Source organism: Eremothecium gossypii, chromosome VII, assembly GCF_000091025.4.
Source record: "Eremothecium gossypii ATCC 10895 chromosome VII, complete sequence".
NCBI classification, from domain to species: domain Eukaryota; kingdom Fungi; phylum Ascomycota; class Saccharomycetes; order Saccharomycetales; family Saccharomycetaceae; genus Eremothecium; species Eremothecium gossypii.
The window spans coordinates 26,200-53,683 of record NC_005788.4 but is presented as its reverse complement, the minus strand read 5'-3'; the positions used below and the strand labels follow the sequence as shown (position 1 = coordinate 53,683).

Below are 27,484 nucleotides of genomic sequence, written 5' to 3'. Positions count from 1 at the left end.
TCAAGACATAGCTATGCCAAAACCGGTAAGCATAAATACTAAAGCGGTAGGGATGAATAAAGCCATTGAGAAGGTGTTCGGTTGAATAGCATCTGCGGCTGCGGCTGCTGAAGAGGTGGCGGTAGTGCTGTCACCTCTGCCACTGCCGCTGTTGGATGAAGATGAGCCCAAGTTTATCCCGGTAGATGTAGGAACACATGTAGATGCTGTGCCTGTGGCGGAGACTAGCGTTGCAGAGCCGCTGAAGTCACATGCAGAGGAGGAGGACCTGCCCTTTTCTTGGTAATACTTGTTCAATAGGTATGATAGCTTGGTCTCGTCGTCGCAGAAGGAAAATGCTCCATAGTTTCCTGTAGTTCCATCGGCAGAAATGTCTGAACAATCAACGTCCGCTTCGGAGCATAGATAGCCAAATAATTCCGAGTAATCCTTCTGGTCGACATCTGGAGAAATGACACATCTTAATGCACTCTTTATACAATCACAAACATCCTTTTGTGGTGATGGTGGTAAGCTAGTTGCTGCTTGCCAGTTTGAGCCAGTTGTAGGACATGCGACAGAGCCAGAACTTGCGGTGTATGAATCTTTGTTTGCAGATGATGGCGAAATTGTGGCCAATGCTGTCTTCAAGTTGTTATAGTCATCGTTGGTAGAAACGCGGCCACTGCTGTCGACGGTTACCAAGCCGTATTGATTGGTTTCTTCAAAATACATGTATACAATACCTCCTGACCAGACATCTGTCATATCGCTACCGTATAGAGCAGAAACTTCGCCAAACTTCCGAGGCCTGACTTCGTTACAGCCATATTCGGAGAAGAACACTGGGATACCCAAGTTGGAAAACTCCTTCGTTCTGTCTGAGTAGCCTGATTTTTCAAAGGTAGAATCTCCGCACCATGAATAGACGTTGAACCCATAGAAGTCCGCCTTCTCCTCTTGAGACCCGCACGCAAAGTAATCCGCAATCTCTTGTCTAAAGTTACTGTCATCATTGGTTGAGTACCCCACTGGAATTTCCCTATAGCCCTTTTCCTTAATGTATGCCTTAGTGTCACGAATAGCAGCTTTCACAAAAGCGGAAGCTGCCGTATTATTTATCTCGTTAGTTACTTCATTTCCTGCAAAGAACCCCAACACATTGCTGTATTTCTGCATTTCGTCAACCACACCTGCATATCTTTCGAAAAGCTTCAAAGACCATTCAGGGTTGTTTCTGTTGATCGATAGTGCTGGTTCCGATAAATCCGCAACAATATAAATCCCGTTGCTTTCAAAAAGTTCCATGCATCTTGAATGGTCCAAGCTACTGTTCACTGCATATACCCGAAGCGTGTTGGTGTTTAGCTCCAACAAGTACGGCAAATCCCGGGAACAGCTCTCATAATCCGCTAGCGGGTCGTTGATCGTGGCACTCGCAGAAGCGTCAGACGTCTCCGCCTGGTATGCAATCCCCTTCATGTAAAACTGGGAGCCGTTGTTTGAATAGAAGAACTTGTTTCCATGGATCTCAATAGGCGGCACCTTGTTGGTCGAAGGACTGGAGGTCGCAATCGAGGGCGCCGTGCCGGCTGTCGCGCTAAGCGCTGCCCCACCATTGTTTCTCTGTGCGACCACAGCCTGTAGGAGGCATGCAACCGTTCCGTATATCGCTGTCTGCAACATTACGATTTTCAACCAAATTCAAAGCTCCGCAAACCTCACGATTGTTTGAATGCGTGTCCACTGAACTATAGATTGTGCCATTGTTACGGCTCCAAACACCTTTTTTATATAATTCCAGAGACTCGAGACATGCCACTAGCGAAACTTCACTTATGATTTATTAAGAAACTAAACCATTAGAAGCTTTATCTTAGTATATTAGTTTCGTCAGTTAGTGTCACTGACGCTGCCATAATTTCGTTTATGGTGATTTTTGATAATCCTGTCGTCGGACGTACTAGCGGAACCATCTGTCCCTGGGTGGCGTGAGCCTAAACGAAATGTCTTAAACGGTGATTTCCAGGGGTTCTTACATCTATGTTTTTTGCAGGGCACAGTTGCAATGCGTCGCATACCAATTCGTGGCAAGCACAGCCCCGCTGGACTTTGGTCATAGCCACAAAATGTGTGGGTGTCTTGCGTTCGCCCACATGTACATAGTTGTTACTCTGAGCAAGAATGGCAAATAAGAAAGAACATAGAGCTTCGCCTTATAGAGTAATATAGAAGAGGCTGCATGAAAATCTATTTTTAAATGAAGATTAGCCCGAATCCCATGAATACCGAAAGGGTAGCTGCCGAGGATATCAATACATTGAGCATGTTATATTTTGCGTTTGCGGTACCCATACTTGGCTTCGGTTCCCCGCTGCCACCAGTGGAAGTTGCTGCGCCAGAAGACCCGGAAGCGTTGCCGCCAGCAGGGAGACCGGCGCTAGCCGAACTTAGAACGGCAGCACAGGTAGCAGCTTCAGTAGGCTTGCGCAAGGAAGCGGAGCCACTGAAAGCGCAGGCACTGGAAGACTTGCCGTTGGCCTTGTAGTACTCGTTCAACAAGTAGGAGAGCTTTTCCTTCCCAGAACAGTAAGAAAAGGCGCCGTACTCACCCTTGGAAGCGTCAACCGCAATGCCGTTGCATAGTTTTTTGTCCGAGCCGCACAAATATCCGAAAAGCTTGCCGTAATCCTCCTTGTCAACGCTGTCGTTGACCACGCAAGACAAAGCGTCCATCATACACTTACAAGCATCCTTGCTTGGCGTAGGTGGCAAAGAACTAGCGGCCTTCCAGTTATCAGCGATAGTTGGGCATTCCAAAGAAGTGATGCTTGGTGTGTAGGACGCAGATTGAACGCCGGTTGGTGACGCCTTTGCGATCTGCGCAGAATAATAGCTGAAGTCTGACAAAGTGCTGACCTTGTCTCCCTTAACAGTGACCAGTCCGTACTCATTCGCCTCCTGGAAGTACATGTAGACGATACCACCCGACCACACATCGGTCATCTGGTCGCCGTATAGCGCGGCAACATCCGTGAACTTTCTTGGTTTGACTTCATTACAGCCATATTCAGAAAAGAAAGCTGGAACTGGCAAACGAGAGAACTCCTTGGTTCTGTCAGAGTAGCCAGACTTCTCAAAGGAAGAGTCGCCACACCACGAGTAGACGTTGAAGCCGTAGAAGTCAGCGCGCTCCTCGTTGGAACCACAGGCAAAGTAGGCCGTAATCTCATCTCTGAACTTCGCGTCGTCGTTGGCTGCATAACCCACAGGAATCTTCCGATAGCCCTTCTGCTTGATGTATGCCTTGGTGTCACGCACAGCAGCCTTCACGAAGGCAGAAGCCTCAGTGTTGTTCACTTCGTTAGTGACTTCGTTACCCGCGAAAAACCCCAAAACATTCTTATACTTCTGCAGCTCGTCAACAACCTGCGTGTAGCGGTCGTATAGCTCGACGGACCATTCAGGAGAGTTTCTGTTGATAGACAAGGAAGGCTCGGACAAGTCTGCAATCACGTAAATTCCGGCGTCTGCAAGCGCTTTCATACACTCCGTGTGGTCCTTCTTGCCGTCCAAAGCGTAGACACGGATAACATTAGTCCGAAGTTGCTGCAGATATGGGATATCCCGCGAGCACGTCTTGAAATCAGCCAGAGGGTCTACGTACTTGTTCGATCCACTGCCATCGTGCCCGTCAGTTTGATACGCAATGCCGCGCATAAAGAACTGCGTCCCGTTGTTGGAATAGAAGAACTTGTTCCCTTTGATTACGATTTCCGGTACCTCGCCGGAAGACGAGGTTGCGGCCGTCACCAGCGAACCAAGCGCCGCAACAGCTGCTAGCTTATTGAATAACATAGCGATTGACAAATATAGCGACTGCTGTTACCTTCCGAATATGCGCAAGGCCCCAACTTATACGTGAAAACGATTTTAAAATCTTTTACTGCTTCCTTTTTATAATAATCTAGAAGCTTAAAATTTAACACAGCTTGCATTTATTAATAAAATATATATTCAATGACAGACGGGATCGTTGGCCTGAAGAATTTGAACACCAACTCTGGCATTTCGCTCGCAATTGTAAGGGTCGAGACAAAAAAAAAAAAAAAGGAACCCCACTCTGGTATATCCAAGCCGATCTGGAACTGTGAGGCGCGGAGGCAGACCTAATCTTCGTCCCAAGTGCGGGAAGGCTGAGCATTCGCAACGCTTTACCTGGGAAGGCCAAAATGACGATATGTTAATGCAGTGACAGACTGGGAGCCTGTACAAATAGCCGCAGTGCGTAGACTTATAGCAAGGCTCGGATTCGTATTTCGTTACCTGACCGTTTTGAATTGCGGCATGCGTGGCGTAGTCCTGAGAATTGTTCTGGGTGCTTTGGTGTCAGTGTCATTATTGTCTTGATTATTAGGCTGTGCTAAGCCATCAAGTGGACTGCCTGAGAAAAGCTTGGCGCCATCCGGCACGTATTGTTGCGCAACAATTGGAGCCACCAACAACGCAATGAAGATAGTCATAATGAGAAAGTAGAGCAAAGTATAACGGCGAACAATGGAGCGCCTGGCTTTGCGCTGCTTGTTGGTGAAGATCAACTCACCGGAAATTAGGTTACCGGGCTTCAACCAGAAGAGCATGGTGGAGTGCCAGTGGTCAATGTAGGGGAAAAAAAGGATTGGCGTCTGTAAGAACAACAACCAGTGACCGAGGATAAAGTCGCCTGCGAAAAAGCTGGACTCAATGATCTTAACTAAATACTCACGGGCGGGTTGGAAGATTACTTGCCACCCGATTCCGGTGTTGTACCATTTCCCAGACCACCATGCGATGTGAGACTTGTTGTTTTTGTACTCCCTCGTTAAAATGCAGATGGAGACTATCTTAAACAAAAAGTTTTGAATATTGATGCAAGTGATCAATAGAAGTAGCGCCCGCGTGAAATTCCATCCCTCCAAAAACCACATGAGTTCAAAGTCGACGATATAAACTGCAACTGAAGCGCAGAGCGCAATACCGGCTATAGCAGCTCCTGTCCTCTGGCAACAGTAAATTAGAATTGGGGCAGCAGCGAAGGAAAGCCCAAATAGCATTCCTAAAACCAGTGCGTTGACAATGATAGGGATAAAAGTTATGATCGCAAGTCTGATAAGTGCATGTGTTGGTGTTACGCCACTTACACCCGTCTGCGCATTGATAAATGTGTAAGCAGTGACACTAAACAAAACAGTGAAAAATGGGATAAGTACCTCCGCAAATAATAAGTTACCGATAGCAGCCTTTTTGGTATCCCGGACGCTAAGTTCAGATTTATCACCAATGAGCTTCTTTTTATAGCCGGTGTATTGCGACCTGGACGATTTAACATAAGATGACCACGAATCTGGGTGATATCTACTATTTCCCCGGAATAACCACTTGACGAAGTTGCGATAATCGACAAAGTAGCTGACAAAGGAATATTGGTGAGGATTGAAAATAAATGGCGCCAAACTCAATGATACAACAGTAATCCAAAACCACAATAATGCCGGTTGCCACATCGATGTTGTGGCAAATAACAACATCAAAAATATTCTCGACCCGGAATATATGGACGTAGCCGCAAATCTGGAGTATAGATGGTGGAAATCCATCCTAGTAATTGCAAAGCCTCTGCCTGTTGGAATGTATTTGGCTCCGCCGAAAGTAACATTGCTAAATAGTGCATTGGAGTATATCTGGCAGACAAATACTTCAAATAATGGGGCCATGCATAATAAGTGGTGGATGAACCTCGAACAGGCCTTCCAAATTCCCTTCTCAAGTAATTCTTGAATTAAAAGCGGTGCAAAGGAGATGAAGAACACAATGAAAATGGATAAGACAAAAATTGTAACCCAATGCAAAACAGGCTGAAGGTTGTAACATCCTATTGGTCTTTCTAAATTGGTAATTGGGATGTCTTTGTTGTACATACATGTAATAGTTTCATGGTTCAAAGCCCCCAAATTTAACAATAATAGGAAGAACAACTGGACAGACAATGTGATGAATAAGTTATTCAAGTGGAAACCAGGGTGTGCATAGAAGAATGTCAAAAAACGATCTATTGAAAGTTGTGTGCCCAAATAGTAGTATTCCCTAGACAATAGCTGCTCTCCCATCCCGGCGCCAATTTTCGTGGTAAAGTTCAAGATACTTCCAAACCCAAGATCACGGCCTTTCCCACACTGGTAGTAGTCACTGTGCTTAATCCTACCTCCACGACATATAGCATTCATTCCTGCATATATGTCTTCATTTAGATGTAGACCCTTCTGTGCCTTCGAGATACCACCTCTTGTAGTCATGAAAATCGCATTTAAGAAATCAGGATGCCCATAGTGTAATTTTGCTCCAATTTCTGCTAGGGTTCTTGCAAAAAGGGTACCAAAGGTTTGCTCTTTACCAGCTGCGATATCACCAAGAACACCAATATTTTCAGAAAAGATATATTCTCTAGCCCCAATAATAGCGACCGGTGGTGGCTGCTCTTGGTACTCTATTCCCGGAATATATGGAATAAAATTATCCATTTCCATCTCTTCAAATTCACCAAGTACCGAACGGATCTTCAAACATTCTTCCAAGTAATTATCCTGATTAGCATCGATAACTTGAATATATTCGCCACGATAAAATATTATTGCGTTATTTTGATTATCTGATTTACCATCACCTAGAATTGGATTTCCAGAAAGACGTATCTTATATACATTTTCACGCCTTCCTGTTTTGGGATCGACAGAGCAAGTTCCGTCTGTCAAACAGGAATAATATATGGGCTCTCCATCGGGGTCATTCGGGTTTGGCTCCTCTAACAAATACGATACCATAATTTCTGGGTATGCCTTCCAAATAAACTCTACACATTCTGTCTCATCTGGGGTAAACTGAGCATATCTCTGCATAGCGACAACCATCTTAAACTTCCTATTTGCCATTGCGTTTAAATCGTTATCCAACGCCTCTTCATCTGCAGCATAAAATTGTATCATTGACGGGTTCTCGATACGATACAATAATTTAATGGCCTTAGAATAATTCATGAAGCCTGATATGGTTCGATATAACGTTTGTGTTCTCAAGGAAGCCCATATTCTTGTCCGCAATGTGTCCTCAGGATCTGATGCCCCGAATCCCAAGCAATAAAATGGCAAATCCTTTATTCTTGCCTCCAATACATCGTTATTGATCCCAGCTGGAACTGGCGCACTATCAGACATAGACGGAGACAGAGATTCATCGGAACCCTCCTCTTTCTCATGTTTGTATCTCGCGCTCTTTTCGATAGCCAAAAGCTTTGTGTCATGGACAAAACATTCCCATTCTGTGGGGTGGAGATGTTTAAGATATTCTAAGAGTGTGATTCTGCTCTTCGGAGATTCCTCTTTTATTATCTCTTTTAGCTTTAGCATTAGCTTTTCAGCATAGTGCGGGATTAGAACAGTAAAAGTTGGCATACATTCAACAGGTATTGGATCAATGATAGGTGTGGATAAAGATTGTGCAAAAAATGATAACCTTCTTTGCGCTTCGGAATTCCGAGGGAAGAATTCCATAGACTTGAAGGTAGAATCATCTTGCGCAAGGAAAAAAGTGGGCGACTTTAGAGTTCTTTTGTCTTGATATATGGAATCCACTTGCTGATATAATAACTTCTGAACGTGATCAATCGATAGGAGATGCTCACGGTACATTGAGATAACAATTGCATTCCATACTTGGGATATTAGAATTTTGGGCTTGTATTTGATATCCATCTCGGATGTAGCCAATATTTTGGTGTAAATTCTCTTTGGCAATCTGGAATAAATATTCTTCCATGGCGTCAAGATAGAAGTTCCCAATGAAAACGACAACATAATGGAAAAGATACAGTTGCAAATAATGTACCAAAGGTATGTATCCAAAAAGAATAGTACCAAGTCCGTCAGCAACATCAAGAATAACGTGATGCTTGGTTGCCAACGACATAAGAAGTCACGCAATAGCCGGTCGCCACGACATCTGCTCATATCCAAGATGGATAGGACTCTTATGGGATCCCTAAGCGAAAGCGTCAAAAAGAAGTATGATTCAAGGAATTTTGCAACAAAGACGCAAATCCACAAGCCACGTGAAAACCATTTACTTCTCCCAGTCAACTTTGGGAACGATGCAGTGAAGGTCTGTGAAGAAACATACCTCCTCTTATGTTTTCCCCTTTGTAAATATGACGTGAATAAGCCGCCCAAGGGTCTCATTGCAAAAAAAAAAGTAGTAGTGAGGGCGATCACGAATTGAACGATCGATATCACGTATGCAGACCTCGAGTGCTCGTCGAGATCAAAAAAGCCAAACACATAGACCGATGGTCCGAAGTTTATGACAAAACAGATGATTAAGCCGAGCATTCTTCTCGACAAATGCTGTGCGCCAGGCCATTCCCGAGGCACAAATGTCCATTCAAACAAAGTGGCAACAATTTGGACAAGGCATGTTACAGCACCACCAAGCGCTATGGCCGAGAACCGCGACTGCATGGTGGGCTGATTGTTCAATAACTGAATGTAATTCTTGGTGTATAGTGTCGGCGCATTGAATGACGTGAAGAACCAGAATGTGGCGAAGTGAATAATCCAAATACGATTGAAGTTGGTCGCGCAATGCATCCAGCTCCGCGACTCGCGATAAGTCTTATAGAACACTTTGTCCCAGGCGACTTCTCTCAAGTACTCGTAGCGCTCCTCTGCTGATTTATCGACAAGACGGTCTCCGTTTTTTAGTACTATCCTCTCTATTCCCTCGGGGTACCAGAACAACTGGTTCACATCATCATAGCCAATAATATCTTTGTGGTCGTTGTCGCGCCGAAGTAGCTTCCCGCGTAGCCCCACCTCGTATATCTGGTTCCGGAGAAACCGGTAAATGGGCGTAACAATATCGTTCAAGTACGCAAACTCCTGCTTGTCCGGCACCTTGCTGCCCGCCTCCAACACGCGCGTGTCGTAGTCGTACGCACACTTGAATATGAAGCAGAGACACTCCGGCGTGAACCGGAGCTGGTTCGCTTCGCCCCAAACCAACAAGTAGAGCGCCAACTGCCGCGCCATCTGCGCCGGCGTCAAGTCGCGCATGCGGAGTTTCCACTTGAAGTCCGCCGCCTTGAAGCTCGAGTCGTCGTCCCGCTCCCCCGGCGTCATCACGATCTTCGGGTGGTTCTTCATGAACTCCTCCTGCCGCTCCTTCCACAACCGCTGCTGCTCCTTGATCGAGATCCCCTTCTCCTTCGCAATCCGCTTGTTGCGCTTGTGCGACTTGCCCTGCAACCTCATGTTGGAAAATCCTATCTCCTCGTCGAGATTCAACTGTGCCGCGAAGTACCACTTCTTGTAGTTCGCGCAGTCTCCACCGATGTACGACGCGTGCAACGAGATCAACGCTGCCTGTGCCGTCGTCCGGCTCGCCCTCGAGTCCAACTGCGTGAGCAAGTGGTGGTACATGTTTTCCTTCGAAGACTGCTGGAACCCAAACTTCCGTGCCAAGTCGTCGAAGATGTCCTTGAGCTCGCTCTTGGTCACCGGCACCTGGTCGTCCTGGCACCATGCCGGGTACTGCAAGTCCGTCTGCGATAACGCGGGGCTTGGATTCTGGAAGTTCATTGCCCGTGTCCTCCTTGGACGCTGGTGTAAGTGGCCCCCAGAACTACAAAACCCGCCACATATAAACTCCCCGTAGCCGCGCGCCCCGCCCGCGAAGATTTAGCCGCCGAGCACAAAATGACCTTATTACCCGGACTCCACCAGACTTAGTTACCCGTACTTCCAGATTCGCACAGTGGTTTCCGTTTTCGGCCACAGGCAAGATACGAGGTGCCTGTGTGCCTGCCTGATGCGCCAGCCTGTCCGCGCTGGGAGAGGACATGCGGACAGCGTTTCACCGCGCGGTTTCACTACCGGGCACGCTAGCTTACTCAGGACCACCACAAGAAAAGTGGGCTCGATGGCCTCCCTCGCGGAGGCCTTATAAGAAGCACATTTTCGGTGAATATCAACTTTAGTGGCGCACAGTGTAGACCTCTACGACAAACAAAGCTCCAACTACTAGTCATTCCTTTTAACTGCGCTAAACGATCGTTGAGATGCGCTTTACTAAATTGATATCTTCTTCTGCCGTGGTCGGCCTCGCGTGCGCCTCTGAAGTGGCGCACGAGCACCACGACCGGCGTGCGGTAGCGTACGTGACGAACTACCGGACGACGACGGTGTGGGCGAAGGCGCCCATGACGATCGCCGGGTCGAGCACGACGCTGGTGATGAACTCGGACATGGCGCGGCCTACCGGCCCAGCGACCGAGTCGTACTCGGCGGTGAGCCGTGAGGGCGCGGTACCCGTGCCTCAGCAGAGCTCTTCGGGCTCGAGTGTGAGCTCGAGCTGGACGCCGGTGGCCACGCCTGCAGTGACGCCGGTGGAGGCACCCTCGGGGACGCCGGTGGCGCCGCCAGCGGCGCCGCCGGTGGAGACGCCAGTGGAGACGCCGGTGAGCTCTTCGAGCGTGCCAAACGTGCCTAGCTCGTCGAGCGCTCCTAGCTCTTCGAGCGCTCCTAGCTCGTCGTACAGCGAGCCTCCTGCTTCCACGCCGGCGACGCCGGCCAGCAGCAGCGCGGCGTCCACAGTGTCTAGCGCTTCTGCGTCCGCGTCCGCGTCCGACGAGGCTGGCCACCACCTGTTTGGTGCTGGGGCCAGGGGTATCACCTACTCTCCTTACGCTTCTGACGGTACCTGCAAGTCGCCTGCTAAGATCACTGAGGAAATCAAAACCTTGAGCAGCTTCCCTGTGTTGCGGTTGTACGGTGTGGACTGTGCCCAAGTTGAGACTGTCCTCCAGGCCAAGGCTCCAGGCCAAAAGCTCTTCCTAGGTATCTTCTTCGTCGACCAAATTGAGGCCGGCGTGAAGGCCATCAAGGAGGCTGTTCAGAAGCATGGATCCTGGGACGACATCGACACCATTTCTATCGGTAACGAACTTGTGAACAACGGCCAGGCGACCGTGGACCAGATGGCTGGTTACATGAAAACTGGCCGCAAGTGCCTCGCTGAGGCCGGCTACAAGGGCCCAGTTGTTTCCGTGGACACTTTCATCGCTGTAATCAACAACCCTGGTCTATGTGACCTATCAGACTACATGGCTGTCAACGCCCACCCATACTTCGACTTCCACACTTCTGCTGCTATGGCCGGCCCTTGGGTTTTGCACCAGATCCAGAGAGTCTGGAGCGCCTGCAACGGTAACAAGAAAGTTGTCATCACCGAGACCGGCTGGCCTACTCAGGGTCAGACTTACGGCAAGGCCATTCCATCCAAAGCCAACCAGAAGATGGCCTTGGAATCTATCAAGGCCACTTGTGGTGATAGCGCTATCCTATTTACTGCTTTCGACGACTACTGGAAGCCAGATGGGCCTTACGGTGTCGAGAAGTTCTGGGGTATGCTATAAGTTGCCGTGTGCTTCTTTATGACCTGTCTCTTTATTTTGCTCGGAACCCTTACATGCAGATGGGGGGTGGCGGTGCATGGGCCTGCAGCCTCCGGGCCTGCAAGTTTCTACATCGCCCTACTTTAGCTGCCACGGGACTTTTGAATTTCTTTGGCACGTGGTACTGCTGGCATCCTTCTCATAGAGCACAGTGTGCCCACAGGGTATTCACTGGCTTTGCTTAGTGTTGCTATATTTACGAACTACGTACGTATTGTCTATATCTATATATGGGAATGAGGACAGCTTTAGGCCGAATTCGTCAGTGGATGTTGCGCCGGGGAGGTGGGGTCACAGACAATCTACTGCGCCTACGATCCCTGTGAGCGGGCCCTGGATCGTAACGGGAATATCGCTGTTCCACGCGCGCACGTTGTGGTGAATCGCCACGGACGCGAGTTCTTGGAGGTGAGCGTGATCTTGTCCTCCGAGGGACCCTGCTCGACGGATAAGACAGGGTCTGCCCATTAGGCGACATATTGCCAGAATCAGATTTCGCCTGCGTGGGCAAGGATGTTCTCATACTCTCTGTAAGGACACCCAGGCCAATTGCGGTAAAATAGTTAATAGCAAATACCGTATCGGCGTTTCCTTCTTTGGGGAACAGGCCCTGCACAAGGGGCTGTGCATTTTCGTCCTCTAGGCGTTTCCGGACCTCTGCTATGCCAAGGTCAGCCACCAACTCTTGAAATATAAACTTCAGGAAAACCCGGCTGGAAGGCGTAGTGCGGTGCTCACTGAGATGGACACATTCGAAAAGGTTTAAGCCTATGTGATCTGCGGCCAGCATGTGACCCCAAAATTTGCCCATGTTGCGAAGCTGGTTGGGCTCAAACTCATGCAGCGTGCCGTACAAATCCCGGAATAGGTTAGTAAAGCTGGTGGGCCAGTTTCGATGGCTGCCGCAGAGGCGCTCCGCCAAAATTCCGTAGAACTTTGTGTATGTCTGCTCCTGCGCGCATGCCTTGACTACGATCTCCACGATGGTGGCCTTCTGACTTGCGTCCGGGCGAAGCTTGAGCAGCTTGTGCGCTGCCTCGTCGCCGGTGAGAGATCCTTTCAAAATGAGGTATATCTGCTTCTTGTACTGCACCTCTTCCGCGTTGGTCATATCTTTTACCGGCTCTGCTTGCTGTTGCTGTTGCCCAAGGAACCGTTCCAGCGCTTGCCGGCGCAAAGCTGCGAAGCGCTCCTCAGTATCGAAAAACTGGTTATCAACGTAGAACTTGCCTAGCGAGCTATCAGGTTCTAACCTCGCAGGAATATCAAGCTCCAATGTCACGCGGTGCGTGCATACGCCATGATCTGGGAGGGAGAATTTCGTCGCTTGGCCCTTGTAATTGCTCCGGCGCAGGCGCAGAAGCTCCTGGATGCGATTGCTGCTCGTAGGACTCAGCTTCCCGTCGTGCAACATATCTGTCAACCTAGCCAGCAACTGGTCGTGTGCTGTCCTGCACACGTTCATCAGATGCGCCCCAGCCTGCCCAAGCATGAAGCACAGCATCCCTACCGCCCGGTCACGGGGCACTTCCAACAGCAAATCTGCTAGCTGCAATAAGCCTATTTCATGCATAACGTCGCTGTTACACAGCTGGCACAGCAGAGCCAACAACCCGTAACAGTACTTTGTTCTGCCACCGCGAAAGCTCTTAAGAAATAGCAGCAGCGCCTCGCGTGACACCATAATACCCAATTCTGGGATATAATCCTCAAATAGCTCAACCAACGCTCCCAAAACGGCGCCCTGCCGTACCACACGCTCCTCTCTCACAACTTCGGACGCCAATATGCCCCTACCCCGTATGACATTCACCTCAAGGAGTTCCTGGAAACTTTCATTGATCCTAGATTCATCTAACCGATCCAATACTGACTTGATGTGATTATGGAGTTCTGTCCAGTTCTTTAGCTGTAGCTCTTCATCCATCGGACTGTTAAGTGTAGTACTTGTTTCGGGGGAAGAGACGATGAGCTGAGAGCAAATACCGCTTTGGCTTTCATGTGGATATCGTCAAAAATTGAATGTACTAAAACCGCAACGGTAACTTGAGCAGGGTTATATACGAGGCACATCTGGGCTCGCTATGTCTTCCGTGGCCGTTGTACTAAACAATGCTACTACTATTGATGCTGGGCCAGAGCTGCGCGGAGTATTTGAACGTTGTGTCCCTTTCCTTGACGCGCAACGGAGTGTTTTGGATATCATTTTGCTTGAGCCATTCGACTCGCCGACTAGCCTCGACTTGACTTTACTGAAGATATACGGGACCAGTCGGAACATACTTCTGAAGCAGAAGCTGTACACGACCCCGATAAATGTTTTGTTCAACGTCAGTATGGAAGCGTACAGCCGAATGAAGTGGGACGTTGTATTCCTGAGCGATCGCCTGCTGCAGGATGCGTTCCCGCACAGGCAGATAGAGCTGTTTGATAGTCCGGCGATGGCGGCTGCGGGGCCGGTCGAGAGTGGCGGTAGAGACAAGTACGCTGTTAGCGCGCTGGGAGGCACTTTCGACCACTTACACGACGGACATAAAATATTGCTCAGTGTTGCCGCGCTCGTGACTGCGTCCCGGCTGATCGTGGGGATTACAGATGAAGAACTGCTGCGGAACAAGAAATACAGGGAGCAGCTTCAGTCCTTCGACGAACGATGCGATAACGTGTGCAGCTTCCTTCACAGGCTGAAACCGGGGCTGGAAATCAAAATATTTGCGTTACATGACGTGTGCGGGCCCACGGGTAGCGAACCTGGTATCGAAGCCCTGGTAGTGAGTGAGGAAACTGTGGCCGGTGCCCAGACAATCAACGATACGCGTGAGAGCAAAGGAATGAGGAAGCTAGCCGTGCATGTGGTGAACGTACTGGGGGGCGAAGAGGCTGACAAGTGGAAAAACAAGTTGAGCAGCACAGAACTTAGACGACGTCTCATGAATGAAGACAGTTAAATGATATATTATATGTATTCAGTATAAAATATGAGAAATCTAGGTATGTGTTTGTAGCAGAGGGATCTCAAACTAGTTCTTGATCATCATCGGTCTATCTTGATGAGTTTGGTTTCTCGATCTGTCAGGATGATCCATAGTTATGAAATCGAGATTGTTCATCAGGTCGTGCAGCACAATCTCACCCACTTCCTCATCATCGCTGGATAGAGACTTGAATATGGGACCTTCTTCAGTATTATACAAAATTCCTAGTTTGATCTTGGAAAATTCCTTTTGCCCAAGACCAAACCGTTCATGCAGCCTCTTCTTGGTTTCTGGAAACGTTTCTCCTGGGAGTAGAGTAAATAAAAATGAGATACCGTGCTTATTTTCCCAGTCTTTAAAATATTGTTGGACAATAACTATGGTTTCCTCCGCGTTGGAATGCTTGCTAATGCTGAGATCGTTTTCGCTTGACTTGTCGGTCGCTTCTGCTGATGGCAGCTGCTCCAAATGATAAACTACAGAGACCTCTTCCGGTAAGACACGTGCAAATATCAAGAAGCTGTCGTCGATGGATTCAATCTTGGAATCCAATGAGAGGATACCTTGGAAGCGGAAGTCTGAGTTCGTCCACAAGAGTACCTGCTTCTTCTTCTCATCATCAAATCCAATCCTAGCCTGGACCTTATCCAAGAATTCGCTCACGGTGCTCGAGTTTGCCACACGGAATTCATAGGATTGAAAGTGAACATAGCTGTCCTCGAGCCAGTAGAACTTTATCGAGCGTAGGTGCTCTAATTCTTTTAACGGAATAGTCAACACCTCATACCCAAATGGAGGAATAGAATTCCTGTTGTATCTCTTCACCAAGTAATCCGTTAGAAGACTGCCTGACTCCATTGAAAACTTTCCGTTAGAGTAAATTGCATACAGCCGGAGGTATTCTGGACTCACATTCACATATTTAGACACCACCCGGGCAAGCTCTTCATTTGTACATTTCACCGAGATCCAGAATTCAAATTCATTCGGTCCATCATTATCTGGCAGTACATATTCTTCATCATATGACATGGTCTTCGTAAATTTCAGTTTAACCCTGTTTCGCAAATAATCGTAGTACTCAATAATTGAAGAGTAAAAGGGGTATGTCAAAGATTCCTCTGCTGGATTAATTGCAAATGTTATGATATCTCCATCCATGAGCTCCGTACGAACAAGCTCCGTATGGTTGTCAACCGTTTCTACCCCATCGGGCCCATATTCTTCTACAAACGTAATTTCCTCACTTATGTTTAAAAGCTTTGACAGAATCGTGCCTAGTTGAGAGAGTTTAGAGTACTGCGATAAAAGGATATGTCCTAGTCCAGTTAACCTCTGCGCGCCAATATCAAATTTCTTTACAAGCAATAGTATCTGCGTCTGGTCTTTCTCTCTAATATAAGTCTCTGAAGATGGAAGGAGTCCTTCATTAACCATGTCCTTTACCTGCTGCAAAACGTCCGCAAAGTTTTGGGAAGTGTCCAGCTCATCCCATATGCTGTGGATGTAGCCGAGGTCAAAGTAGGACTCCTCAACAAAGAGGTCAATGGCCGTATTCCTGCCCTGAGATGTCATCAAACTCTCCAAGGTCATTTCATCATAGCTAGGGAGTATAGGGAGATCAAGCCTCAGGCTAGTATTCGTCCTATAGTTTATAGTCCAGTATCGAACCAAGTCCGTTCTTTTGATACCCAGTTTTTCGTTAAATAACGTGTAAATTTCCTTTACTTTGGTATTCTTCGGCAACTTTACGCTGAGAGCATATTCGTCCTCACCATGCAATTCGGGGATGTATAACTTGGAGCGTTCGTTAGGAGAAAGGTCATACCCTTGGTAGTGAATAAAATTCTTCATTGAATGCACGTATACCTTTGCATATAAATGCATCTCTTCCCGCTCCTTCTGAAAGCGCTCCCGCTCTTTCAATTCCTCTTCAATCGTATTAACTATGTATTCCGGTACATCCGCGTCCGTCACTTCTTGCAAAATAGTAGACTCCATGTCCTCCCTGATATATACCAGCATGTAAGCGCTGGTCTGGCGAGCGATGAGGTAGTTCTGGTACTGCTCTTTCGTCAGGGATCGCAAGTCGTACTCAGATAGCTTATCGAATCCAAAGTTCTGTTCGAAAACCTGTTTCTTTGTGACACGCCAGACTTTATCATCGTCAAACCGATACCACGCATCCTCAAGCCCTGGTTTGATCATCGCATAGTAATGGCCAGTAGAGATATCCCCTGTGTGCACGAGCACACCGTGAAGGTTATATTTGGCGTTCGCCGGGCTGTCCTCCTGGACCTCGGGATCCAGATAAGGAGATAAGTCAATCGACTCTGGGAACTCGTAGCGATCGTTTATCTTGATCAGTTGATCATAGTTGAAGTCATATTCGAACCTCTTCAGTTGCAGATGCAACACAGGAGGGAAGGACTCAAAAAGGACACCCTTCTTTGCATCCTGCAGGCCGTGCCCCTGTGCTGCGTACTGGTTCTCACCGTCCATCATCTCGACTTCAATGTAATTTTCAAACGACTGCTGCAGCCCTTTTAGCCCCTTCACGTTTAACTGGATGTCCCAAAAATCCTCCACGCGCGACGACTCGTAGTCCACGTTCACGCACTTGATGTAGCTCTTCATCTTCCCCACGAACAGCCCATTTAGCTTCCCCTCGACCTCCGTCCCCTTCATCTTGTTTTCCAGGCGATCCATCAAAATACGGTTCAGCTCTTGTACATCGTGCTGCGTGAAGGCATCGCCCGTGTCCCACCCGAACGACCGCGTGAGCTCGCATGTGTCCAGCGGCTCGCTCGAGCGCTGTAGCTGGAAAAACGCCCGCTGCAGCGCCAGCGACACGCTGTTCGCCGGCGTCTCGCCCTCCGTCGGGATCTGGTACACCAGCTTCCTGAAATACTTTGTGAAGTAGTACGATTGCAGTAGCGAGTTCAGGTAGCACGTCGCGCCCTGGTTCTTCAGGCCCACATACCCCGTGACCTTCTTCGAGTCGTAGTTCGCAAAGTTGTGCCACAGCACCCCTGTCGGATCCCGCAGCACCCGCACGTACACTGTCACGTTCAGCTGATCCCCGCTCAAAAATCCCGACGGCCGCCCCCGCGTCGCAAACCGCAGGTGCTCCAGCTCGATCAGGTTGGAGAACCCCCAGTCCTTGTCCACCGCGTTGAACCGATGCTGCGACCGGCTCACCAGCTGCGTCCGCGCGTCGTCCCCGGGCCGCGAAAGCACAATCGCAAACTGCGCGCACACATACCAGTCCGCTTCCGCCTGTACCGGGTGCGGTGCCAGATACATCGCAATCCCCTTCGTGCTGTTGCCATGCGGGAACACAAGCAGGTCCCATTCCCATCTGCCCACCTGCACCCGCGGCGAGTAATGCTTCTCCCCCCGTAGTTCGCTCCACCGCTCGATCCGCCACGTGAACCGGCCCTCGTACTCGGTCTCTTCTCCTTCTAGCGGCGGCAAAACCTCCTCGAACGTCTTGCCGAGCTCCACCGCCTCCATGTTTGTTTCCCGGGTTTCTGGCACATCCATTACTATCTTGATATAGTTCGATGTTGAACTGCCTGGGTCCAGCCTACTATCCAAGTCCTGGTTTGTTCATCGTGTGTAGCCCTGTAGAGAGTGAATTTCAAGGGGCAGGTAACATTGCCGGACGCCTACACCCGTGGCTTCTGAAGACCATCGCAAAAGGTATTCAGAACTTTGCAACTAGTACCAGCGATACAAGGCCGGTGACAGCAGAAGTAACGTCCCGAGAAGGCCAATGATGTTTCTGGAGATGCAGCGAGCGTTCATGCTACACGGGCGGCGAGCAGTGACGAGAAGTGCGGTCGGCGTGCGGTACATCTCGGAGGACATCCAGCAGAAGGACGCACAGGCGGGCGAGAAGGCGACGGCGACGGCGACGGGGGTTATCTACAAGTCGGACGAGGAAACGCTGATGTATTTCGACAACGTATACCCGCGGGCGACGTCGTTGTGGCGGCCGACGCAGTGGTACAACATTCTGCTGTCGAACCAGTCGCGGGAAGCGGTGAGGGAGAAGATCATGCGGCTCGCAAGCCCGGCAAGCAACCCGGTGCACGGACTGGAGCTGCGGTCGACGATCCCGATCAAGCGGGACGGCGGGGTGTTTGCGACGTTCCGGGTGCCGCGTGAGTACACGAGGGCGCAGGTGAACGCGTTGATCCAGGCGAACACGCAGCAGGAGTCGTCGAAGTCGCTGCTGGCGGCGTTTACGCGGGCTGCAGCGTTCCCGGTGAAGGGCGTGCCGTGGATCGAGGACCTGAAGCGGCTGCCGAACAACGTGGTGCGCGTGGAGGTGGAGGGCCCGGCGCTGTCGGAGGAGGAGTTGTACTCGCTGTTCCGGCGGTACGGCACGATTCTGGACATCTACCCCGCGGGCAAGAACGGCTATGCGACGATCCGCTACCGCTCGTTCCGGGGCGCGATCTGCGCGAAGAACTGTGTGTCGGGGATCGAGATCAACGGCTCGACGCTGCATGTCAAGTTTGAGCCTGTAGTCCGCGCGCACGCGATCCGCGACTTCTTCGTGAACCACCCGCGCATTGCCATTCCCCTGCTGATTGCCCTGTTATCCATCTGTGCTGTGCTGATCTTCGACCCTATCCGGGAGTTTTCCATTGAGCAGAAGATCACGCGCATGTACACACTGTCGCGGGACAACTTCGTGGTGAAAAGCATCCTGCGCCTCACCTCCTATACGGTCTCATCTGTGAAGCATCTCTGGGGCTACGACGATGACCAGCCAGAGAAACGACAGTTGTGGCAGGAGCGCGTGGAGAAGGTGAACGACCTGAAGATGTGGTTAGAGGAAAACAACAACACTTTCGTCGTGGTGACCGGTCCTCGCGGCTCTGGCAAGCATGAGCTCGTGATGCAGCACACTCTGCATGACCGTCCTAATGTGCTATATCTGGATTGTGATACTTTGATCAAGTCGCGTACTGATTCCAAGTTTTTGAGGAATGCCGCCCACCAGATTGGCTATTTCCCAATATTCCCGTGGTTGAATTCCGTCACGACTCTGGTTGACCTGGCTGTTCAGGGCCTGACCGGCCAGAAGTCCGGGCTATCTGAGTCAAAGGAAACGCAATTCCGGAATATGCTGAACACTGCTATGATGTCTATTAGGCACATTGCTTTGTCCGGTTATAAGGCGACTCTGCACTCTGGCGATGATGTTACGACTGTGAAGGAGGAGGACTACTTGCAACAGCATCCTGAGCGCAAGCCGGTTATTGTAATAGACAGGTTCAGTAACAAGGCTGAGATAAACGGTTTTGTGTACAAAGAACTCGCAGATTGGGCGTCCATGCTTGTTCAGATGAACATCGCGCATGTTATATTCCTCACCGAGTCTGTATCTCCAAACCAGTTGTTGGCAGAGGCTCTTCCAAATCAAGTTTTCAAGTTCCTGTTTCTCTCAGATGCGTCGAAGGACTCAGCGAGGAGCTACGTGCTTTCACAGTTATACCCTTCTAGCCCAGCGTATTCTGAAAAAATGCCAGCAGCAGATGCAGATGCCAATGAGGAGTATAGGAAGGAGATAGACCGTGCATTGGAGCCTATCGGCGGTAGAATGTTGGACCTACAAGCGTTTGTCCGCAGAGTGAAATCAGGGGAGGAGCCGTCTGAAGCATTGGAAAAGATGGTGGAGCAAGCATCAGAGCAGATCACTCAAATATTCTTAAGTGAGAGATCGGAGCCGATTAAAACGGCACAAGCTTGGGAGCTGATCGAACTACTTTCACAAAATGATGTCGTGAAGTATGGAGATATCGTTTTCAGGCCGTTGTTTAAGTCTTCTCCAGAGGCCGGGTTGTTGGAGTTAGAGAAAAATGGGCTGATCACAATCAGCCGCAATAGAGGAGTGTTGCAAGATATCCGGCCCGCTAAACCATTGTTTAAAGCCGCATTCAGCTACCTGTTACAGGACAAGGACCTGTCCATCGTCCTCCGAACAGGTTACTACTTGCGACTAATCGCGTTTGAAACTGGGCGGATCAAAAAGTGGGAGGAGGAATTGCGTCTATTGGCAAAGGTTAGTGACCAAAGAATATGCAAGAGTCGGTTGAATTACTTAGCAAGCAAAATAGACGCCAGTAGTGGGGTAATTAACAGTTGTGAGGACAAGGTAAAAGAAATGTCAAAGCGTATTTAGAAACGCTCGCATCAATAAGACCCCATTTTGCCACGATCTGGCAAGATGAACTAAATAGCGATAATCACACTAGGTCTCATTAGTTTAGCATTCCAGCTGCACGGGCTTTAGTTTAGTACCTCAATTCCAAAAACGGCACTATCTTGTCCGAGCGCTGGTGAATATCCTTGCCGTATGTGAAATTATCCAGGGTTGATGTAGTTGGCCGGAGCTACCAGTAATTGTTGGCCTATGCACGGGCCGCTATTTTCCGTAACATAATCCAGAGATCCGTTAACAGGCAACATGAACTGATTGATTAATTTTAATGAACTTTTTTTTTTGGCTTTGAAAGGCCTAAAATTGGATCATCTACATTCCCTGACGATATAGGATGGTAAAAGCCCTACCAACCAAGAAATTCTGATCCCTTTGACAAATCCCTTATAACATAGATATTAGAATATAATCAACCCCATTGTGTGACAACTCTTCTCCAAAAATAATTGGTCTTTCACACAATTAAAGATTGGCTTCAAGGTAGCTCCACGGTGAGATCTGCTAAAACAGTATGGAAGCTGCTACCATTAATGAAGAGCAAGTCATCTCTGAAAGGGATTTGGAAAAGCTGCCAGTGTCGAGAAATGTCAGTAGAGGATGGGCAGTTCGTAAGTTGGCAATATTATACTTTCTATTAGCGTCTTTCGCTATAGGGACGGTGCACTTATTCCAGTCTGGTTACATGGGTGCTAATAGTAAATCTCCTCAGATCGGTCGCTGGCAACTATTTGCGGAGAATTCTCAGGGCCTTACAAAACGGAGTAGATGGGCGATGATCGCTGAAAAACACCACGCGCCCCTCTTAGCAGCGGCAAGTCTATCAACGGCAGTGGAGCCTAATGTTTGCCCGCCTGATGGCAGAAGATGCATGGGCGAACTAATCACCAGATTATTACTTCAATCACTCGCGATAGCTCAGGACCTCTATGGTGGTGAGTGGAAGATTACTCAGCCACATCCACCATACAACAACAACAAACGCAGTCTGTCGAACTATGCATTTGAAACTGCATCGGAACTTTCAACTCAAATAAAGAGTAGAGCAGACACTTTGGCGGCGTTAAATATCAATCTGGTGGGACGCTTCCGCAGCAATGACCCAAATGGCCTTGCGAAGCGCGGTGAAGAAGATTCAGAGGATACGTATATGATTGAAACTCCACACGGTTACCACTTGTTGTCTCCATTGACAACAACCGCTGGCGCCATGTTCGACGAGATTATTGAGCAAACAAAATCTCAAACAGTGGGCACCATTGAGGCTGCCCGTGTTCCTTCTCCAAACGTATCACTAAAAAAGAGAGATCCTATTCGCTTCAATGTTGAATGGATTTCTTATCAGTGGGGAAAAAGTTACTTTTATGGCGGCATGACTATACCAGACTTGCATGGCGAGTTGCTGTCGAACTTTGAGCCAGTAAATCAATATCTCCGCAATGCTCGTGCCTGGAAGTATTGCGCATCGGTTCACAGAAATATAGACCCAAGTAGGGTGACGTACGATTCTTTTAACATTGACACCGGCTCGATATACGGAGAATTATACTTTAACACATATGGGCCTGTTGATAAGTTCTGCCTGGACGAAAAAGGTGGAGCACAATGCCCTGGAGAGGCATGCGACGGCACAAATAACTGAAGAATCGTCTTACTTAACGACTAGTTTTTTCTTGAGTATATACCACCAATCTTAGCTATTATTTCACCAAACATTGCGACAATATGGACAGCCTATCATGATTATTCTATGTCATTTCTCTAGCTCACCACAATCTATTGTCAGAACTAACTGACTAATTTCCAACGATTGGAGCATCTCGTGTTCTTTATCCCTACCACACGCTCAAAAAAGTATGATGTAGTGTATAATGCTGTATCAAGTTAGAAGGTATTGTCTTTCTGCGATTAATTCTTCAGCTATGCGTCAGCATCTGAGCCATAGAGTTGCGTTCACGTGACTATTATTATTATTATTATTATTATTATTATTATTACTATCATGCATATTAGCACAGAGTTGTCGAAGTCTGACAACAGATTTGTTAGGGCGTGTGGTCTAGTGGTATGATTCTCGCTTTGGGTAAGCGAAGTTGCGGTTCACTGCGGCTTAACTACTAAAACATGTGAGAGGCCCTGGGTTCAATTCCCAGCTCGCCCCATTTTTTGACTTTGACCCGCATCTGATTTAGATGTAGACGTTGAATAACGGTGAGGTATTATTTCCAAGCAGCAATAATATGTTGCCAATGACCCTTTTCTGGATGTGTTAAAGATTCCATAAACTATTTACTTAGGCGGAAACCTTAGTTATCAACTTACCCTTGTTGATTCCCTGGAAAAGTCCTCTCCAAATTAATGGGACATCCTTAAATGCATCCCCAGTAGCATCGCGGATAGTGGCAGACTTTTCTAAAGAAATTTCGCCAGACTGCACATAAGAAGCTAACTGTTCAATCGCCTCTGGGAATTTATTGGCATGGTCAGTGACAAGCATGCCTTTGATGACTAGCCTCTTAGTCAAGATCCTCGAAGAATTCTTGAGAACAAACTTCGAGGCATCGGTGTATCCACTGATAGACCCACAAGCAGTGATTACCGCATGAACCTTCAGTAGGTCAATGCCAATATCCAAGATATCACCTCCAACGTTATCGATAAAATAGTCGACAGTGTTCGCTCCGCCCGACGCTGCTAGAAGGTTCTTCTTGAACTCTGGGTCCTTATAGTCGACGCCAACTACCTGCTGGCCGAATGACTCGACGTACTTTACCTTTTCGGCACCACCAGCAACTGCAATGACTTTGGAGGCCTTGTACACGTTCAGTGCTAGTTGGATACACAAGCTGCCGACAGATCCCGCTGCTCCAGAGATCAGGAAGACCTTATGGTGACCACTCTCATCCTGCGCGACATTTAGATATTCCTTGAATATGAAGTAAGCGGTTAAGGCGGTTGAACCCAAGACTGAAAGGTGACCCCAGAGTTCACCAACGGCTCTCAGAGATACCTTACTATAGACGCTCACATCTTCAATAACAGCATGCGTCCTCCACCCTATGGGGCCAGCCAAGTACTCGTCTTGCTTAACATTCTGATTCCTGGAGAAGAGTACCTTCACTATACCCCTCGCCGGAATGACCTCCCCAATTGCAACACCAGCTGCGTAGTTCTTATCGCCACTGCATATCCAGAACTTCTGGGCCGGGTCATTGGATAGATATTGGGTCTGTACCAACAACTGTCCTTCCTTGACTTGCTCGGAAGAGAGCTCTACGTCGAGCATTTCAAATGTGGATCCTGACGTACCCATATCAAAATTGAAGTCGTGGTTAGGGTCTGCCTCGTTCTTCAGTACCCATTGTTTAGCACTGACCATATTTCCAATAGTTCTTACTGAAAGCAGGTTTCAGGCGGATACAAATCCATAACCCACAAGAAGTGGCACACTATATACCTTTATTTGTTATTTCTTTTTCGAATTTAAACTAAGAGTTGAACCTCATCCAAGCGGCTACTTCGCGGCCCGGCATCTTAACGATCACTCCTCCCACTGGTTTCTGACGGTTTGGCCACTTATCATATAGACGGATTACTAATCAGAAAACCCAAGTTTAGATCTTCCCAGGTTTTCCGGTGGGGTTCGTGCTTTCATGAATGTATTCAAATGTGCATCCCGAGACCAGTGTCATGCCGGCAGGTCCCTCTCCTGCTTAATCTACACCCATTGTTTTAACTGCCAAGGTAAAATAGACAACACGTAAGATCAGGACAAATACGAAATTAACAATATAGAGTACAAAAGGATACAGGTTCACAGACGCAAACGCCACAGTTGGATCTTCGTGATTTAGTTGCTTGTGTTCTATTGATCCTTCGTGTGTTTGAGTTTACAAACTTTAATCATGAAAATGGTAATAGGCTTCAGAAATAGTGTCAAGAGCCGCATTCGCCCCTCTTCCCCACACACGCACAGAAAAAGAAGTACAAGCGGCACAACGACTTTAAACGACACGCTGGCATAGCCCAAGCCTACAGTTTGCTGTCCTCAATGGGTGAGTGACTAACTTTAAACACACTTTAGACTGGTCACGTGCATATCATGTGATGGTTCAGAGAAGTGGCGCTTTGAGTGCATGAGAGAGCACCATCCGGCCACATAACTGGCCTACCATGATTTTGAGGATACGGACAGCCTATTTGTCTGCATCTTCGTACAGCGGCAATTTTTACGACTGACGTCTTGTGTCACAATTATCCCCACTGCTCTGCGTGTGATTGCGGTTATGTAATGCTTCCCGTCGCAGCGAAGAGATGCAGGTACACTTTTTGTAGCCTTGCCATCGCGCGCGGCCAGATTTTCGATGTAACGATACAAATCCACAATAAAAAGTTAGGACTAATTTGTAGAATACAATAACTGTATATAGACCTGGTTATTATATATATTTAAGTTTTGTCATAGCGCATGTTCCCATTTCTACCTTTATGCTAAAAGTTATATGGATATCTTAACGATAATCACCAATCAACCCTCTAAGGAAGGTAGGACTAGAGAAGCTAAGTCGCAGAGTTATCCAAATCGCCTCTCGTTCCAGGCAGCTCCACAGACAAATTCGAGCGCGGACATGCTTGAAACGCTGAAGTCCAAAAAGCCAAAGGTGCAGTATTCTCGCAAGGGCTGCTCACAATGTAAAAAGTCCCACATAAAGTGTGACAAAGTACAACCGCTCTGCACGACATGCGCCAAGAAGAATATTCTGTGCACATATGAATTGAGCTTTGTATTTGAAGACGGCAGCAGCAAGCGGAAGATTCTGAAGCGTCTACCAAAAACCAAAAAAAAGCGACCACAAGAAATTGTGACACCGCTTTCCCTAGCTAGTAACAGCACATCTAGCCTTTCTACCAGCTCTCGGAGCCAAAGCTTGTCGCAAATGTTACCAGCCGTGGCCGTCCTACATGCTGAGCAGGAATGCGTGCGTGGCAACGTGCGGCGCGCGTCAATGGATGACACGAGCGACGCACAAAACCAACGATCTTCTACAACGTCAGCAGGGATTTCCAATTTCAGCTTTGAATCGGACCAATTTGATATCCAGAATTTCTTAGATACATCGCCCGCAGATCTCATTCTGTTCGATAACGCCGAGTTTGAGCTTAACGCATGGACTGAACAACAGACACATGCGGGGTGGAAGATGTTTACCTTTGACTGGCGCGATGCGGACTGGCCTGAAGTGATGAAGCTTTTGGAGGCATATGACCCAATACAGCATGGCTCGCCGGTCTCACAGCCGTGCGCACCCACAGACCTCGGCGTCGATCCCTCCGAACTAAACAGGTTTGTATGGACGATGGCGAGGAGCACGCAGCTCTTTGGAAACTTCGCAATCTTCCCCAATGACAAGATGGAAGAGTTAATCAACGTTTTATGGATAATCAACCTGCATTACGGCGTAATCCAGGATGCCTTGACCTATGGCTGTGGCATGTTTATTAAGGAGGTCTACGAGCGGGCAAACTACCAAACCTTTGCCTACCACTGGGGCATGATTGCGATGTCTTCAAAAGAATCTGTGTCGTTCGACCTGCTAAATACACAGCTTCTGAAGGCGGTGGTGTTCACTGACTTCGTTGCTGTGCTCTTCGCGTACTTCCTCGCAATTGCATCCAACAGCACCTGCGAGAGGTTCGAGTGGGACACGTACTTTCCCCAAGGGTACCATGTGATCCGCCATGTGCGAACCCTCATACCGTTGAGCGGGTGCATGTCGGAACTTGAGCGAGCAGCTATAAGCGCCTTTGGTGTGCTCGAGGACTGGTTTTGCCAGGCGGAAGTAATAGCTCAGGTCATCTCCGACAAGGGTGGCGCCCTCTCAGAACGAACCGAGCTCGAGTATCTATTAACCAAGGTTCCACCGCTTCTCACAAGCTACCAAAACAAATATGACCTCATGAAGGGTTGTTTCCATAATTTCAACGCCATTTTCCTCAAACTATGTTTGAAGTTGACTGACCTCAAGGACCGCGGCGTGCAATTGGGCGGACGGCACATGATAGAATACAAACTTCTTAATACCAACACATCATTGGCGCTGGAGCTACATGCGTTCGGCTCCACCCTACTCGAAGAGCTCGAAGCCATCCAACCTTCCAAGACTGAGCTCAGGCAGGCTTGTAACGGGATCGCCGACCACCGACTACAGCACGCCATGAAGAACTCGCACGAGATGTACTTCATCGGTCTACAGCTCTATTTAAAGGCGCTATTCATGGACACCCCGCTGAACTCCCCCGAGTTGGTGGAGCTGCTCGAACGCATGCTCGAGGCCGGACAGAATATCACGTACTATTCGGCCAAGACTATTTGCTGCCACTTGTTTGCCTTTCTTGGCGCGGAGGTCGCCTTGCTAATAAACAACCGTTCCTTGTTCAAGAGCTTCATGGGTCTCTTGAAAACGATTGCAGACAGCGGAACCGCCGCTGCGAAGAACAGCATGCGACGCCTCAACTACATCTCGCTGGTATTGGAGACCAGAAGTTATACACTGCTAGTAAACCCGATATATAACAACGGCATCGATCTCTAATATTAGACCATGCTGCATCGCGTCGCCCTACACCGCCGCATAATATAGCCTCGCAGACCGCCGTATGTGCGAAGGCACGCACTTCATCCGTGCAAGCGCCTTGCAAATTCCTAATGCTGCATTCTGGCCTTTCAGGGCTGGCATTCCGGTCTGACCGCGAGAC

The 27,484-nt window shown here is 48.4% G+C and overlaps 11 protein-coding genes and 1 non-coding gene across 12 annotated transcripts; 6 read left to right on the top strand and 6 right to left on the bottom strand.

Annotated features, from left to right (window-relative positions):
• AGOS_AGL351W (AGL351Wp) lies at positions 1-1,665 on the bottom strand (the record flags this gene model as incomplete). The annotated part of the gene is made up of 1 exon (NM_211378.2): positions 1-1,665. One exon carries the CDS (start codon positions 1,663-1,665, stop codon positions 1-3), a length of 1,665 nt encoding a protein of 554 aa, NP_986316.2.
• Positions 1,666-2,235: 570 nt separating this feature from the next.
• On the bottom strand, positions 2,236-3,837 carry AGOS_AGL352W (glycoside hydrolase family 72 protein; the record flags this gene model as incomplete). The annotated part of the gene is made up of 1 exon (NM_211377.2): positions 2,236-3,837. The coding sequence occupies one exon, from the start codon at positions 3,835-3,837 to the stop codon at positions 2,236-2,238; it is 1,602 nt and encodes a 533-aa protein (NP_986315.2).
• A 464-nt stretch (positions 3,838-4,301) lies between these two features.
• On the bottom strand, positions 4,302-9,644 carry FKS3 (putative 1,3-beta-D-glucan synthase; the record flags this gene model as incomplete). Its single annotated transcript, NM_211376.1, has 1 exon — positions 4,302-9,644. One exon carries the CDS (start codon positions 9,642-9,644, stop codon positions 4,302-4,304), a length of 5,343 nt encoding a protein of 1,780 aa, NP_986314.1.
• Positions 9,645-10,123: 479 nt separating this feature from the next.
• Positions 10,124-11,479, top strand: AGOS_AGL354C (AGL354Cp; the record flags this gene model as incomplete). Its single annotated transcript, NM_211375.1, has 1 exon — positions 10,124-11,479. The coding sequence occupies one exon, from the start codon at positions 10,124-10,126 to the stop codon at positions 11,477-11,479; it is 1,356 nt and encodes a 451-aa protein (NP_986313.1).
• A 301-nt stretch (positions 11,480-11,780) lies between these two features.
• On the bottom strand, positions 11,781-13,445 carry CWC22 (U2-type spliceosomal complex subunit CWC22; the record flags this gene model as incomplete). Its single annotated transcript, NM_211374.1, has 1 exon — positions 11,781-13,445. One exon carries the CDS (start codon positions 13,443-13,445, stop codon positions 11,781-11,783), a length of 1,665 nt encoding a protein of 554 aa, NP_986312.1.
• Positions 13,446-13,602: 157 nt separating this feature from the next.
• Positions 13,603-14,466, top strand: CAB4 (putative pantetheine-phosphate adenylyltransferase; the record flags this gene model as incomplete). Its single annotated transcript, NM_211373.1, has 1 exon — positions 13,603-14,466. The coding sequence occupies one exon, from the start codon at positions 13,603-13,605 to the stop codon at positions 14,464-14,466; it is 864 nt and encodes a 287-aa protein (NP_986311.1).
• Positions 14,467-14,538: 72 nt separating this feature from the next.
• On the bottom strand, positions 14,539-18,039 carry UBP15 (ubiquitin-specific protease UBP15; the record flags this gene model as incomplete). The annotated part of the gene is made up of 1 exon (NM_211372.1): positions 14,539-18,039. The coding sequence occupies one exon, from the start codon at positions 18,037-18,039 to the stop codon at positions 14,539-14,541; it is 3,501 nt and encodes a 1,166-aa protein (NP_986310.1).
• Positions 18,040-18,271: 232 nt separating this feature from the next.
• YME2 (Yme2p) lies at positions 18,272-20,692 on the top strand (the record flags this gene model as incomplete). Its single annotated transcript, NM_211371.1, has 1 exon — positions 18,272-20,692. The coding sequence occupies one exon, from the start codon at positions 18,272-18,274 to the stop codon at positions 20,690-20,692; it is 2,421 nt and encodes an 806-aa protein (NP_986309.1).
• A 550-nt stretch (positions 20,693-21,242) lies between these two features.
• AGOS_AGL359C (DUF5341 domain-containing protein) lies at positions 21,243-22,370 on the top strand (the record flags this gene model as incomplete). The annotated part of the gene is made up of 1 exon (NM_211370.2): positions 21,243-22,370. One exon carries the CDS (start codon positions 21,243-21,245, stop codon positions 22,368-22,370), a length of 1,128 nt encoding a protein of 375 aa, NP_986308.2.
• Positions 22,371-22,776: 406 nt separating this feature from the next.
• Positions 22,777-22,889, top strand: AGOS_t0173. Its single transcript has 2 exons — positions 22,777-22,812; positions 22,854-22,889. It is a non-coding gene; the product is annotated as a tRNA-Pro (tRNA).
• A 132-nt stretch (positions 22,890-23,021) lies between these two features.
• On the bottom strand, positions 23,022-24,107 carry AGOS_AGL360W (uncharacterized protein; the record flags this gene model as incomplete). The annotated part of the gene is made up of 1 exon (NM_211369.1): positions 23,022-24,107. One exon carries the CDS (start codon positions 24,105-24,107, stop codon positions 23,022-23,024), a length of 1,086 nt encoding a protein of 361 aa, NP_986307.1.
• Positions 24,108-25,230: 1,123 nt separating this feature from the next.
• AGOS_AGL361C (Zn(II)2Cys6 transcription factor domain-containing protein) lies at positions 25,231-27,321 on the top strand (the record flags this gene model as incomplete). The annotated part of the gene is made up of 1 exon (NM_211368.1): positions 25,231-27,321. The coding sequence occupies one exon, from the start codon at positions 25,231-25,233 to the stop codon at positions 27,319-27,321; it is 2,091 nt and encodes a 696-aa protein (NP_986306.1).
• Positions 27,322-27,484: the final 163 nt, after the last annotated feature.